Raw genomic sequence first — 15,638 nt, forward strand, 5'->3', positions numbered from 1 at the left:
AGACATACTGGTGTGTTGGTTGGGCACTTTGAGCAGACGTGTGTCTTGAAATGGAGATGCCTCCAGTCCGGGCCTGGCATCAGTCTTGTGCCCTCTACTCTCTGGGACTCTTCTCTGGATGGCCACAAAGAAGACTGGAGATTCGTCCCACCTTTCTGTTCTTGTCAGACTCGGCCATTTGCTTCTTTACTTCAAAGGCTTTGATCCTGTGGAGGAGTAAGAGGAGCCACTTGAGGCCACGTTGGAGATTATCCAGAGATCAACAGCTACATTTAGGGCATGTTAAGGGTAGGAAGGGATCACCTTGCACTACTGGGACATCTAGGAGTTCTTCTGCAGTGGCTCTGGCCTGCCTGGATGAGCAGGCTTCCTCTGTTTAAGGAAAGCAATCAATGGGAGAACTTGGAAAAATGAAATACCTAAAAGTGCACAGAAATGGAAGTGAAAGCCATCATCACAGACGAGGTGTGAACGTCGCAGACGTAGGCCTTAAAGCAGGAACTCCCAGTCGTGTGTGGCATAAAGGAAGTGGGCTCTTATCAGACCAGAGTCAGAGTGGTGTTGAACGGAGCGAGCAGAGCAGAGCAGAGTGCGAAATGTCCGCAGTGGAGACTGGTGACGGCTCGTTGGGTGATATACAGGGCAGATGATCGGGGCCCTGCCTTGTCTTGATTTGTGAACACTTTGTCAAGGGATTTATGGAGAAGCTGTGGCTGAAGAAGATGAAACCTGAAGCAAAGTAGGAAAGGACAGAGGGGGGCTGAGTGGGATTCTCTGAGCATCAGGGAGATGGGTGAAGGATTACTAATGTGTAGAATTGGAACAAAGTGACCTGAGAAGGTGGGGCCAACAGAAGAAGAAAAGGACAGGAAGAGTACAAGAGATGGCCAAAGGACACCCATGAGCGAGCGATCAACCGAGCGGGTGGTGTGCCAGCATCAACATGGAAGAGCAGCCTTCCAACTGCTTGTGGTGATTGTTGGGAAATCTCCGAGTTGTACACTAAGGTTTGTGTGGAGTTGCACTTCAGACTGGAAAAACCAGTTTATGAAATCCGAGAAGGCAAAGGTATTCATTTAGGGAAGTGAGGCCAAGTTTGGTGCCTGCTGAATGACATCCACGCCATTGTGCAGAGCAGCCTCTTGGGCAAGTTGTGTGCTGCTAAGACAGCCTGTCCTGTGTTCAGTCTTTTAACTCACAGAGGTTTGCCTTTCTGTTTTTGTAGTGGGCCATAGCTCCCAAGTGCCGCTTCTTCATGATCAGGATGCTAACTCAGGTAAGTGTGTCTCCTTAAGGCAGTGGTCCCAAAACTTGTAGCTACCCCCCCGTCTTGACAGTCACGTGACATCCATTTGTTGGTGTCTTTGACCTTGTGAGTTAGCATTGAAGGTGCTGAACTCCAACAGATGGTGGGCCACACATGACCCTGGTGGTGTAGCGCTAGTTAGCAGATGTTACATTTATAAATGTGAAAGTGAATGAAGGCAGAGGGTGCGGGTCTGGAAAGAACGACGCTTGGCTGTTGTCGTCTTTTAGGTGGTTGTGCTTAATGGATCCAAACTGGGAGATAAAGCGCTCACGGAGGTGGTGTGGATCACAGAGCGTATGGCCCAGGACATGACGCAGAGTGTAGACGGGCACGTTTAACGCATAGCGCCCTGTGTGTGTGTGTGTGTGTGTGTGTGTGTGTGTGCGTCCGTCCGCCCCGCGTTCTAAGCTGAAGGCCATCACACTGTCATGTCTGCCGTAGACTAACCTGCGCTGCTTGACTTGTGATTTTGTACTTCAGGCTTTTTGTGCTTTTACTGTTGCTGCACACAGTTGTGGATGAAGATGATCCGCTGTGGTAACCCGTAACGGGAGCAGCCGAAAGAAGAAGAAGAAGATGACGACGATGACTGTTGCTGCACACAGTCCTCATTTAGACTCGGTTTGGTTCTTCATGTGTTCGCTGAGCTTTTCTGGTTTTCTTGACTGTTAAAGTAGAATGTAAAGCTGCGACGAGGCGACCACTGCACATGTGGGGTAGTGAATTGGGTGCATTGCAGTGAGTGTAGCGGCACCGATAGTTGGAAATGCACGGTTAGTGTTACAAATCAAAGAAAAGCAGAAATCGTGAGAACAGAAATGAAACCAAGGCTTCAGTAGTGAATAGAGCAGGGGTCCTGGAGGTCCGCAGTGGCGGCAGGTTTTCATCCCATCCACTTGGAAGCCTGGCCTAGCACATAATCAATCAATCAAACTTGGTATCTAATTCTTTGGTGCTTTCCTTCCTCCAAGACAAACCTTTATCACATTGTCGGTTTTTAATCTTCTTATCCAGAAGTTTTGAGGTCCGGAACAAATTTGTTCATCTTGGTGGTCCGCTTCTCTCTCATTTATTTCAAAACTAGGGGGCTTCACTTGCCAACCCCAGGGTTTGGTTAAACGGATGTACAATTGAAAGAGATTGTTAGTTCATGTGCATCATTTTGACTTTTACTTTAAAACAGGGGTGGCGAACTCTGGGCCTGGTGGGCCGCAGTGGCTGCAGGTTTTCATTCTCGCCCTTTTTCCTAATCAGTGCCCAGTTTTCACTGCTAATTATCTCCTTTTCCCTTCATTTTTATAGTCCTGTTTTTAAGGATTCAGCCTTCTGAATCGATTTGTTTCTTCATTAAATGGCAGCCAAACAGAAATGAGATGTGAAACGAGCTGACCAGCTAAACTGGGATTTCAAACTCCAACCAGTCTCTCAATAAGAAGTCGATCCTTGCTGATATTAAACCTCGTTCTTTAATTCCATGGCTTGTTGCTGCTCTCATTCTGCCACAGCAGACATTTCCAGAACTGTTGATTTTTCTGCTTTTTCTAAGAACACCGTCAAGATGTTTGGGTGACCTCAGAGATGAGCCTTACTGAGACCTTCAGCTTTCTTTATTGTCAGATACTGTGTGGTGGGCACAGGTGAGCTGGTCATGTGTTTTGTGTCTCATTATTGTTTGGCTGCTAAGTAAGGAAAAAGAGACAAGGGGTCTGAGTCAAGTCCGTTAAAACTAAAGAAAAAGAAGTCAATTGGCTGCAAAAAACTGGTCCCTGATGAAGAAGATGGTTAGAAAGAAAACCTGCAGTCACTGCGGCCCACCAGGACTGGAGTTTGACACCCGTGCTTTGAAGCTTCAGTTAAAACAATATTTGGAATGAATTTTTCTTCACGATCACATTGAATTTTGATTCCATCTTTGGATTTACATCGTGACAACACAACATATAACTGCCCGGGAGTGAATATCGTTTCTTTCTCTCTAATAAATACACCGAATGTTTGTCCCTGTGATTTAGCAAAAGCTATTTTAACAGGAAACGAATGTTTTATTACGAATGGCATATCAGGATCTCCTTTGGCGTCTCATGTTAGATGGACTACATGACCTTTCTGGCCGCCTATTCGAATTTTACATGTCAGATTTGTTTGCCCAATTTTCAATACAACTAATCTTGTTCCATTGCATAGCCCAACACATAAATTACGTAATAACGTTACGATACGTCCTTCTGCCAACAGTAATTCGGCCGGTTGAAGACCAGACGGTGTTAACAGTTGTAGATGTTCTTCGTGATATTGAAAGTTGATGTTTTCATCTTCTGCACCATCACCACCAACTGTTTCAGCAGAGTCTACTGATACGCATCTAATCGACGTGCTGTCTAACCGATTGAGTTTTCACGTTAATTCGCTTGACTTCATCATTTCTCGCTGCCGTATTTAGATGAATGGCTGATTCCTCGTAAGTGTGTGTGTGTGTGTGTTCATTCATTAATAAGCCCTTTAATGGATTGGTGTCTGTCAAGGTTAAGTGCCAGAATGCATCTGATGACCGTGGTCCTGTTTGAAGATGGTCGTAACTAGGGTGCGACTTGAAAGAATCTCATGGTAAAAGTCTCCATCTCGTGGGACTTCCTTCCAAAAAGTCACGTCTCGTCGCAGGATTTTATGATTATAATAGAGAGATGTTGCATTTAAATGGAAGCACGTTGTCTGGAGAGCTGCTGGGTTCTTTGTCATTTGCACTTCATTATTAACTGATGGTTGGTTAAGAAAACGGACAACAATTAAAACCCAAATATTCCTTTTTAAAACTAAAATAGGCCGTTAAGTGTTCTGAATTGCAACAAATGAGTTAACTAACATTAAGCTTTAATAGTAAATGAATGCCAATTTAAGTAATTTAAAAGTTTGGTTAAAGCAAAAACCAGCAGCCACTGCGGACCTCCAGGATCAGACGTGAGTACACTTGGACGATCAAAATAATCCTGTGAGCAGCGGTGGATTAAAACGAACAGACAGCAAGGTTCTGAGTTACTTAAGGGGTACGAAACTGTGAAAGGAAACACAAGTTGGGCTCCGACCACAGAGAACCCTGGAAGGAATAGGAAGCGTTGACTTGTCTGACGGTCCCACCGTGTGCCTTGGTTGGTTTTAGGGAAAATACTGAACAGGGAGGTATGATGATGGAAGGTTCAGTAGTGTGGAAACAGGAAGGCAAGTGTAACGTGAGTTGAATCGGAGGGGACAGGTGAGCTCGTCCAGAGGCTGACTTCGGGATGGTCAGAGTTGTCGGACTTGTGTTGACTCGAAGTAAAATGTCTTTTTTTGACTTTTCAGTGCGTAGCGGTTACCGAATTCAGGCAAACCAAGCCGACGATTCAATGAGGGTCCTTTACTACATGGAGAAGGAACTAGCTAATTTCGACCCGACGCGTCCTGGTGATGCAAGTGGGAAATATGAAAAATGTAAGTGGCGTCTGCCGTCGACTATCACATGTGCTAGTAGGTAATTTAGCGTTCTTTCTCGTCTTTTTTCTTTCCCGAAGTTTCGTCACATGGTAGTAGGGGGTGGGAGTTAACAGCCAATGAGTGTTCAGCCAGAAGTACCATGCATACAGTCCCCTCCCCAGAAGCCATGAAGAACTCCAGTGAAAGAAGGAAGGCGAGCGTTTTGGAAGTGGAGGAGAGCCAGCGCAGATACCTGCTCAGTGATTCACACTTCACTTTCACGCACTGCTCCATTTCTTATTTCAGTGTGCTTGACGTTGACTGCCTACCAAAACAAGGCAAACTGCATTACTTCGAGCAGTCGTGAGGAGTTTTGTAACCAGCCACCCCATGCAATTCCACCGAGACCTTGAGATTCAGCCATAGTGGTCGTTAATCTGACATGCTGTCCAACGAACTGTAATGCCTTGGCAGCCTTACGCTGGTTTTACAGTGCGCATAGCTACAGTACAAAGTGCACACCACATTGTGATGAGTGCAGGCTGTGCCACCCACCCACCCACTGTACTGACCAGCCCGGGGGCACAGGTGGTTCTTTTCATTGACTCCTGCTCTATAAATGTCCCGTCAAATGCTGGGGCCTGAGGGGTAGGTGCCCAAACTCCACATGCTTATAAGTCGGTGTACATGTTGTCTGAGATGATCAGATGGATGTTTCCAAAATCCCAATGAAATGTTCACAGGGACACAACTGGGTTGAAACCCAAAGCCTGCCTGTGACTGTGCGGATGAGCATTACTTTGTCTCTGTCAGTTACATTTTCTTAATGATTTTGATTCTTATTTCCTAGTGGCTGGAATGAGTGAAGTTAGCTCGCTTCATGAGAACCCTGATCCAAGAGGAAACCTGCGGAATGGAATGGGCCGAGTACGAAACCAAGCAATGCCACCCATCACGGACGTGGAAGATGACATGAGCGTTTTCAGTAGCGCGTCTCGTCACGTGGACCCCCGTCTCCGAGATGATGCAAGTGGTCGTGGTGGGAGGGACAAAGGTTATCCACCTAGTCGAGGACGGGCTCACTCCATGGATGACCTGGATGATCTTGATCGCAATTATCGGGGTGGGCCTTCGAGGGAAGGCCACAGAAGACGCGGGTAAACTGCCTCACATCCCTTTAGCATTTGTTGAAATGATCAGACATTTGAGGAACTGTTCAGACCTTCTAAACCTTTTCTGCATGTTGGATCTTCTTCATTATTGATCTGCTTACTGAATATTCTACTTGTTTTGCTCCCTCAGCTCTGATAACGAATGGCGCGGACGAGATTATGATGATGACCGCAGACGACACGATTACTCTCCGGAGAGCTATCGTCGAGGCAATGGTGACTATTACGAGAAACGCAGCCGTAGTCGGGATGACCTGAGAGATCTGGAAAGGCAGCGCGATTCTCCAGCCAGACGTGGCGGTTATGATGACACTTTTCTACAAGACGTCCTGAGGAAGAAGCAAGAGCGCTCTGGAAGCCGCGAGAACTTGGATAATGCCAGCGACAACACTTACCGATCCGGAGGGAACCGTCGGGGTGGCGACCGCTACAGAGACTCGGACAATGAAAGCTTTCCTCCGCCTCCCCCGCCAGCATACTCTGATGTGGACTCCATTCCTTCCTCAAAGAGTCGTGGAGTTAAGACAAACTTGCGCAAGGTGGGCATTTTTATGTAACGTCTTTCTTAGTAAAGAAGTTTTTAAACATCTAAAATGTAGGCGTTGGCAGTAAACGGCGAGTATCCTCCTTGGTGATCAGCAGTGTGACGGACGGCCACCTCATGGTGTCTGGGCTCCGCTTCAGCCTTGGACAAGGGGGGCTGAATGAAATTTAACACGAGGGTCCAGGGGGCCCTTTAGCCGTCTAAATGCTAGAGGTATGAACAGGGACAACCATGATACAATATCGAGATGACAATGCTGCGTTTTATTTACTTAGGTGTTTTTAGTGTCTTGCCATTTACAACATCTAAACGCTATGGCTGAGAACTTTAAGGGACACCACGATACGATACGATACTATCGTGATATTCAAACCACAAAATGATCACACTGAGATTTGCTTTAATCTCAACGGGATGAGACACAAAAATAATAAAATTGGTAAAAAAAAAAAATAAAGTATTGCTGAATTGCAGCCTTCTAAACGTCGTCACCTTCTCTGTAGTCCCCCTTGTGATCGCCACACCGCTCCCGACGGATCTTCCATTGATTGAAACAGAGCTGGAAGTCGTCTCGCTTGAGGCTTTTCAACTGGCTTGTCGTTTCTGTCTTCACTTCATCCATTGAAGAAAAATGAGTTCCCTTCAGGTCACTTTTGATTTTCGAGAACACGTAAAATTCACAGGGAGGTCGGGAAGATTTTGTCAGTCAAAAACTGCTCTATAGAAAAAGAGAAAATTCGTGAGAAATTAGATATTGATTCGCGGTTCGATTTCTTTTTTGAGTTTCAGGTATCTCGGGGTCTTGTTCATGACTGATGGAAGAAGTGAATACGAGCGCAACAAGCGTTCAGTGGGTGTTCCACCAGTGCCTGAGTCTGTAATCAAAACTCTCGCTTCACCGGTCCCTGTCCTCACCTATGGTTCTGAGATACTCGAGTCAGAGTACGACAGTATCGAAGGTGGTGGCGTGTTTTACGCCTTTTAATATGCCATCTGAATACCGAGGGTGAAGCGCTAGGGACACCAGGACACAACTGCTGTGCTGTATAGTACGTGTTGCAGTGGAAGGCTAATATTAAACCCGCTCGACTCTGCTGATTCCACTTGAGGTTCTCTAGCCCTTTAGGCCAGCGGCACACACTACATACATGCCTGTCACACTTGACCACTGCCATTGCTGATCTTGTCACCTTGAGCATGTCCAGTAACGTGGAATGATGGGTTATGTGACACGCTTAGATCTTTTCAGAATGGATTTGGATTTTCAAAGTATCGTCAACTCGCTGTACTTCGATACCCAATTGATGTACAAGTTTCTTCCAGGTGTGTTGAGCCGACGCCAGGTGTGCCATCAAAAGCAGTTCATGCTACTTTGTCGCAGGCTCACGGCTGACTGCTTGTTGGCATTTTAATGGATGACTTCACTTTTCTTGCATGTCACAGTTTTTGCCCTCCAGGATCCCCACTCGAATGTGAACGTATTTCTCCCTCACATTTTTCATACGTTCACTGACTTCCAAACCGATGTTGGCTGACATTTCACACCACGAATTGTCTGCCTTCTGATTGTCTTTGTAGTGTTTGTGATGAGGTGCCATAGACAAGTGTATGTGTATATAAAATATATCAGATTTTTCTTTGACGAGGATTTTCCTCAGTCTGTTCCATATTCACAATAGTAGAAGATGAACGGAAATAACAAAAGTATTTTCTGAAATACATTTATCAAACTGGCCAGTCAGAGTCATGTGGATCTGCGTAGGGTCCACGTTTTTGAAGAAGGTTACACTGCAGGCTCGACACAGACATTCGACTCGGCCTCTGAGCTGCAGTCTGAGCCGGGATGACAAACGCGAGACATCAGACAGACGAGCCTCCCTGCTGTTCACTTGGCCTAAGTCACCTGTGCTACTTCTCTGTGGGGAAAAATGTAACTGTTAAAGGGTTTTGTGTCCAGTTTTGTATTACTAAGTATTGAGTAACTACTATTACATTGAACTTATTTTTTATTTCAAGTCAAATAGTGATATAATGTTACTCTGAAACGTCTTCTTTTGTTTTTCAGAACGGAGCGGTCAGCAGGGAGAGTCTCGTCGTGTGATTTGTTTTCCTGTCGCCCCATTCAAGGATAACAATGGTTTTGGACTGCTGCATGTTTAGGACTGGTGACCATCGTCCTGCCCAACTCTTAAGTGGTCTGCTAGATGTGCAGACTGTAATACAATGAGGCCTGAAATACACCCAGGGTTCTGGAAGTGCAATGGAGACTACACTGAAACGTCTGCTCCAACTCTGAGGAGACCAGCCTGTCGCTGTGAGGCGTCGATTCCACAACATGTCCTCCCTCGTGGTTTTGGGTTTTTTTTTTATTTTATATAAACTAACTTTCCATTAAAAGCAGTGATATTGTGCAGCCGGAATCATAAGAGGCCGATGATCATCGTAATCGTCAGAACAGTTTCAGGACATTTCATTGTACATAAGACGATTCTCTTCTTTGTAAATTAGCCGCGAGTTGACGCTCTGCCTCGCGTTTACGTTCCTTTTTTGTACGATGAGTACACGGCCCTTTCCTCTTACGTACTTTATTTTAGATACGCAGGTGTGGATGCAGTCCACGTGAAATTCCTGTAATGTTTTACACTTTTTGCAGAACGCGTCTGGACGTCAAATTCCCCAGTTAGGCTCGTTTAGAAGAGCCGTCCTGTTCTAACGACTCGTCCAATCAGGCCTGAGGGCCGCCATACGTCAGTCAACGTGTCTTTGTACGTTTTGAGGTTCCGCTCGATGGTAAAAACCTTTTGTATGATGCCTGCCATCTTTAATCATACCTTAAAAACGAGTTGTGTAGAAAACCAAATGAGATTATTTTTTAGGACATCCTGCCTTGAACAGACGAGTGATAAAAAGAGAGAGACGTGTAGAACCCTAATGTTTGACCCCATTTTTAACTCTTTATTTGTGTGCCGACGTGACTCTGCCAATGACGATTGTCCCCGTGACGCTGGTGTAAATATGTGAGCCCGCTTGGCCTTTACGAATGATTTTGTGGATATGTTTGTAAAATAAATTTAATGTTCAATTGTGTACAGAAAAAAACGTGAAAAAAAATTGAATCTGAGCTGTGGGAGGAGAGCCTTTCATATTTAAAGTTTGCGTAGTCGTTTTTTAGTTTTTGTATGTGAATATTTCATCAAGAGAATGGAGGCAGTGTATGAATCTTTTATCTCCTTTTCTTTTAATTACGACTGTAAATAATTTTGTGTAAATCTTGAGAGGCGCCCTGTTCTTGCTGTGTCGGTGTTGGAGACCCTCCTTAGTAGACCCTGTGACTCCACCGTCCTCGCCTGCTTTGTCACTTGAATGATGATGAGGAGCTTTGGCGTCTTCATTTCATTTCAGAGGTTTGTAAAGCACACGCGCGGCGCCTGCCTCCCTTCACACTCGATCCCTTGCTATGAATGACGTGTGTTTCCTTTTTTTCAATTTGAATTAAACTTTTTTAGGAAGCTTCAACTGATCTGTGAGTTTGTCTTTCTTTGGGTGTTCACTTTTTCATTAATGGTTGGTGAGCCGAAGGAAGGAAGGCTAGGCTGACATTTCATTTCTGGGTCTTGACTGTTTGATAAGACTGCGCTGTGCTGTGCTGTGGTGTGTCCAGCAGGTGGCGCTGAACACAGAAATGCATCTTTATAAAATGAAAACTCTTACCACACGGGACAGTTCAAAAGGCCCAATTGGAGGACAACCCGGCAGATTTCTTCTTCACGTTTGTTTCTCCCTTCAGATGGATTACTGTGGTGCTGTGAAGGAAAGTGAAGCAAAATAAGACAGATATCCCCGTCGTGGAATGGCCGTTTAGCGGTGGTCTGCTTTGGCTTTGAGCTGCACAAGTGCTACTCATCCTGTGGTAAGGCCAAGCCTAACGCCCACTATGGAGACCTGAACTCAACTGAACGGGAATCGATTATATTGACTACAGTGATGGACCCAACTGACGACGATGATGATGATGATGAGCGATTAAACTTACAGCTACAACATCGCCTACTCCACAATAACGGGGACGATCCTCCAATGTCCTGGCAGCAGCACCCAAGCAGGTGACACCGTCTTGACCCCCAAGCCACACTGCCGCTCCACACTTGGACCTTCAATCGAGGTGTGCACAGTGGCTTGAGGAAGCCGAGACCCCGTAACTTGCTTTGGGTTGTAGATGTCATTTGAAATGGCGGGTACACTTGACATTTCTGCCCATCAATCAATAACCCAGAGTGACGACCATGACAACAGCTTCACAAGGTTTGCACGTGTATGACGTTATAAACTGAAATCTCTGCTCCATCCAAGGCTTTCTTTGCACCCTCCAGATTGTGATCAGGCCCGGCCCGTCCCGTCTGCTTGATCTCTCCTGGGAGTCCACCTGTGGCCAAGGGGATGGATTGGACGTCGTTTAGGAGGAGTATGGGAGGTCCGCAATTCACAAGGCGTGTGGTAAGGAAAGTAAAGAACGGCGCTGAATGCCCACCACACGGTGGGGCCTGCCATGTGCTCCTGCTCGGTGCGTCAAAGCCCACCGCTTCACCTTCTGTCTGTCGGTCGGTCAGGCTCATTTACATAACGTAGCCAAGGAAGCCTTTTCATCGCTGCCACTCGGCGTGTGACTGTTGAACGCTTGTGTGGCTCACCACCATCTAGACACCTCAAAATGGCGAAGAAGATCAGACGTGTTGGGTGAAGGTCTGCTGTACGGGAAAATCATTAAGAGTTCAAAATAGGAAAATTCAAAGGTCCGATCATCTCGCCTCTCGGGTTTGATGGTCTGCTGCTGCTACAAACAGTCGGGATGGCCCAGTCGAGCAGGCAGGCTGGCACATTACAGTCGTCCACAGTCAAACTGCAGTGAGGCCTCGACCAGCCATCTCTAACAGCTCTGGGTGGCCTCAAGAATTGTGAAATGGAAGGAGTTTGGAGCCACCGGGGTTAGGGGGTCCTAGGGTCGGCCATCAGGACAAACTGAGCAGCCCTCCGTCCATCAGGGGGTTAGGGTTAGGGGAATATGGGATTGAACGTCTCAATGGCAGCAGTCGGGGGCATTTAAAGGACCCGGAGAGGGAAACGCTTCTCTGGTCTGATGAGATGAAAAGTGAACACCACTCTGCGCAGAACTGCAAGTACCAGGTCTGACAAAGAGCTGGCACAATATGGTGAAGGTGGTGGCAGAGCAGAGAGAGAGTGAGACTGGTCAGGATTGAAGCAAGGCCGAATACAGAGGGGTCCATGAAGAAGACCACCATCTCCTCAGACTGGGGTGACCTCTTGGCATCCCTGCCTGGCACAGCCTTTAGCTCGGTTGGCTCTTTGTGCTACGGTGGCTCAGTCCTGCTCTGAGTTGGCTAAATGGCACTTAAGGGACTCTGAGGACAAAGAGGAGTCAAAAAGTGACGAAGAGCAGGCCTCTAAATCTTAGAAAGCACATCCACTAAAACTGAAAGTCTCTCCCGTTAGCCGCCGTCATTGGTGACTCATTTAAAAATAAAAAGCTGCAGCCACTATGGCCCCCTGGGACTGAGCTGTAGACCCCCTGTCATGGAAGGCCCTACTGTGGTCTGACTGCACGGTCGAGTGAGCTGATCAGATAAGCTGGTGACCCCTCCATGCCCACGGTTGGTACAGACCACACTGCCAGTCCTGTCTCCCTGACAACTGTGTGGAGTGGCAGTGCCCCCTTTCAGGGACACTTTGAGATCTTCCTCTGTGATGTAACCCGAGTCACGGGCACCCAGAGCCTGGTAGAGGTTGACGTGAGGACAGAGCCAACATGTCCCTTGTGTCTGTGACCCTGGCAGCCGCCATCCTGCTTTTAACATCACCCTCTCTCAGTGGTCAGGGAGATTCAGCCTGGTCCTGCCAGGAGGGACGGCCATGCCAGCTTGCATTAGCCTCTCACAACCCTGTGTTCCTGGACTGCCCAAGTGCCCTGCACTCCCCCAACATCTCCTGGCATTTCTTAAATTTGAGTGTGGAGAACAGCAGCTTTGTCCCCTTCATCAATAGCAGCGGACCCATCAAGACCCTCCAGCACCCAGGCTTGTCTCAACTGGCTGGCAAAGCTGAGCTTATTGAGGGGGACCTCAAGTTAAAGGATCCCCAGACTTACGATACGGGAATCTTTTTGTGCAAAGATGGCGACAGACTCCTTGCCTATTTTGAGACGGACTTCCAGGATGCCCTTCAGCTCCATGTGTCCCACGCAGCCCTGGATCAGAACACCAGGCCGCTTGAGATGGTGGCTCTGGATGACGGGAGGGAGCTTGAAATGTACACTCACTGGAGCGGCTGGCAAGCGTGTGACCGCTGTGACGCTGAAGGGGAGAGGAGAAGACTTGGCTTTTGTTACGCCCGCCTGCTGAGCGGCAGCGATGTGCCAGGAGAGCCCCTGCCGTGTGGTCTCATGAGGGTCAAGCTGGGTGCCCACAGCGTGCCAGCCCTGAGCCTGGGCCCCGAACTCAGGACAGAAACCTGCATGGAGACGTGCAGAGGGGTGCCGGCCACGGGCATCGACAAGGAGATCCCCATCCTGCTGAAGGACACCTTCCTGGCACAGCTGAGGGAGCCCGTTGAGCTCAGGTGCCCGAAAGCTTCGGTGTACAAGTAAGGGGGTGAGACTGGCACGTCCTGCTCTCTTCTTTCTCTGATGTCTCAGTTTTCATTTGTTGAATTCAAGCACAGAGCACCTTAATCACAGTAATGGCGCCTGGGTGACGATCTATTAATCAAAGGCGCGTGTGTTTTTCTGCCTGCACTGTGACCATCTAGCCCTGATGTTTACTGGTCTCTAATCTCGTTGTTGTTTCCACAGCCCCGTTTACTGGAAGAGAGGCGACACAACCCTGACGCTCCTGCAGCTGCTGACTTTAAACGGGACGCACTCCCTCGACCGTGTGACGGGGGGCGCCATCTACCGGATCAGTCACGCCTTCCCATCGGACGCGGGCACCTACCGCTGTTATGCCAATCGCACCGAGACGGGCATCTTCCTCGTGAAGCTCTGGAGGGGGAGGCGGAAGCACGCCGACCAGACTTTCCCCTTCTTTAAGCACATCATCCTGATTATCGTGGTCATCTTCAACGCTCTTACGCTCGCCACCATGTGCTCTTACATGGGCAGGAACAAGGAGAGCGGGTGACTCCGCCTCTGAGCCAGCGCTGGACACACTGATTGGACGGCACGCGTTCAAATCTGATTGGTCAGCGTCCTGGAGTCGAGCAGTCGGGGCGGAGAGTGAAGCCGCCTGCTGCTGCCGGTCGAGGTGTTCAGGTGGAGGGGACACAGACGGCCACCGATGTGACGTCAATATGTTTATTTATTTATCGATTAAAAATTCAGAGCCGCCACATAAAGAACACGCACACCCGATCGTGGGAGCCCGTGGACCCCCATTTGGAGTGTCGGAGTGCCGGAGCGGTCAACTGGAGTCACCACCACGGCACGCAACAGATGCAAACATGACACTGGGCATCTCTGCTCACCCGCTTTCCACTTCGTGTATTCAGCGTGCCCGTGGCACCCGATTTAGATTTTGTGAAATCCCCGTGGCACCCTCTGTGTGAGCTGCAGCGTTCTGAACGTGTTACGTTTTACAGTCTTGCTGTAATGTGTATGAAAGGCGCTATATAAAACTAAGGGCGCCACCTTCGACGTTAACAGAAAGTCGGATGTCCGTCTTTAAAATCCCCAAACCCGATAATGCTGAGCACGTGACGAGGTTCAAAGTGCTCCGTGACGGTGGGCCGATTTTACTTCTGAAATGTGGCGTCAGGGGGTTTGTGACACTAAGACTCCCTCCTGGTGTCACGGGCTGCGTCTGAATGCTCGCTGTTTCTGGTGAGTCCACTTGTTCACTGCTCTGTAAGGTGCAGGAGCTGAACGAGCCCCAGAAGAGATGCCAGTCCATGTGTGGGCACTGCCAATGCCCACCCTGATTCTGAGACCGTTTAAGTGACTCCTCTTGGCGCAGATCTGTGTGTGCCCTCTCTGTTGGCACCCCAGTGTTACTGATAATGAACAATAATATTAATAATGTAGGAATGAAAGTAGACAGCACAATTAAAAAGCACAGAAAACAACAAACAATGAATAATAAGGAAATGTGCGTAAAACGAGAACAAGAATCGTAATTCAATAAAGGGAACATGTCGTGCTGTCTAATGAATGTTGGTATTGTGTCTGTTGAGCAGCTTGATTTTATACAAACACACACATAATACACCATAATTATATATAACTGTAATATTGTAACTGTATCACCTACAGAATGTGAGGAGCCCACAGGGAGCAGCCAGGGTGCCAGCTGGGCAACCCCACGTAACAAAAACAAAAAAAGAAGGTCAAAGTGCACAGGATGGACAGTGTGGGCTCCTAACACACAGTTGGGGGTACCTAGTGAGGTCCCACAGAAGCTCCGCCCTCCAACTGGCTCGGGTCCAAAATAAGACGCACCCCTTTTCAAGTGGGCACCATGGGTGGGCTCAGTGCCCTCACTGGATGTCTTCTCAGAGCTGCAGGTGGTAGAGAGGGGTCAGTTAGCAACAGCGCCTCCTCCTGGTTTGGAGTGGAACTGCTGATCACTGTGGAGCCTTGAAGGTGATCCCTGGGCCGCCCATATGTGTGTGTGTGTGTGTGTGTGTGTGTGTGTAATGTATTGATTGTTTTACGTATTTAATTACTTTATCTTGTGGCATGGTGGCGCTGTGGCAGTGCTGCTTTCCCCCCACAGTCCAAAGGCATGCAGGTTAGGTGTATTGGTGATCCTAAATTGTCCCCATAGTGTCTAGTGTGTGCTTGCTCTGTGGGTGTGTGTGCCCTGTGGTGGGCTGGCGCCCTGCCCGGGGTTTGTTCCCTGCCTTGTGCCCTAAGTTGACCCCCATGACTCTTTGTTAAGATATAGCGGGTGTGATAATGGATGGATGGATTACTTTATCTTATTATTACACTGCTCCTCTACTGTATATAAGTTATTTAAGTTTATTTTCAATATTCCTTTGGCGTTTCTTGTACTTGGTGAACTGGTGCAATAAAAACTCTCTCACTCTGAAAGTAAAAAAGACCAAAGAAATGAGATTTGATTTTAAGAGACAGAAATCTGTGTGTTCACCTCTTGTA

The 15,638-nt window shown here is 47.8% G+C and overlaps 2 protein-coding genes across 2 annotated transcripts; both read left to right on the plus strand.

Annotated features, from left to right (window-relative positions):
* Window positions 1-1,197: 1,197 nt before the first annotated feature.
* LOC120522013 (lipolysis-stimulated lipoprotein receptor-like) lies at window positions 1,198-9,988 on the plus strand (the record flags this gene model as incomplete). Its single annotated transcript, XM_039743240.1, has 5 exons — window positions 1,198-1,276; window positions 4,646-4,774; window positions 5,607-5,913; window positions 6,059-6,467; window positions 8,538-9,988. Coding segments are annotated over 5 exons (960 nt in total), but the record flags the coding sequence as incomplete, so codon positions are not given.
* Window positions 9,989-12,293: 2,305 nt separating this feature from the next.
* On the plus strand, window positions 12,294-13,255 carry LOC120522015 (protein FAM187B-like). Its single transcript, XM_039743241.1, has one exon. It carries the CDS (start codon window positions 12,294-12,296, stop codon window positions 13,128-13,130), a length of 837 nt encoding a protein of 278 aa, XP_039599175.1. The 3' UTR covers window positions 13,131-13,255.
* The last annotated feature ends 2,383 nt before the right edge of the window (window positions 13,256-15,638 follow it).

Source organism: Polypterus senegalus, unplaced genomic scaffold (genome assembly GCF_016835505.1).
Source record: "Polypterus senegalus isolate Bchr_013 unplaced genomic scaffold, ASM1683550v1 scaffold_2848, whole genome shotgun sequence".
Taxonomy (NCBI): domain Eukaryota; kingdom Metazoa; phylum Chordata; class Cladistia; order Polypteriformes; family Polypteridae; genus Polypterus; species Polypterus senegalus.

Bases quoted from the DNA above. Each gene is read 5' to 3' on its own strand.
- LOC120522015 (XM_039743241.1), top strand. From the start codon at position 12,294: ATGTCCCTTGTGTCTGTGACCCTGGCAGCCGCCATCCTGCTTTTAACA.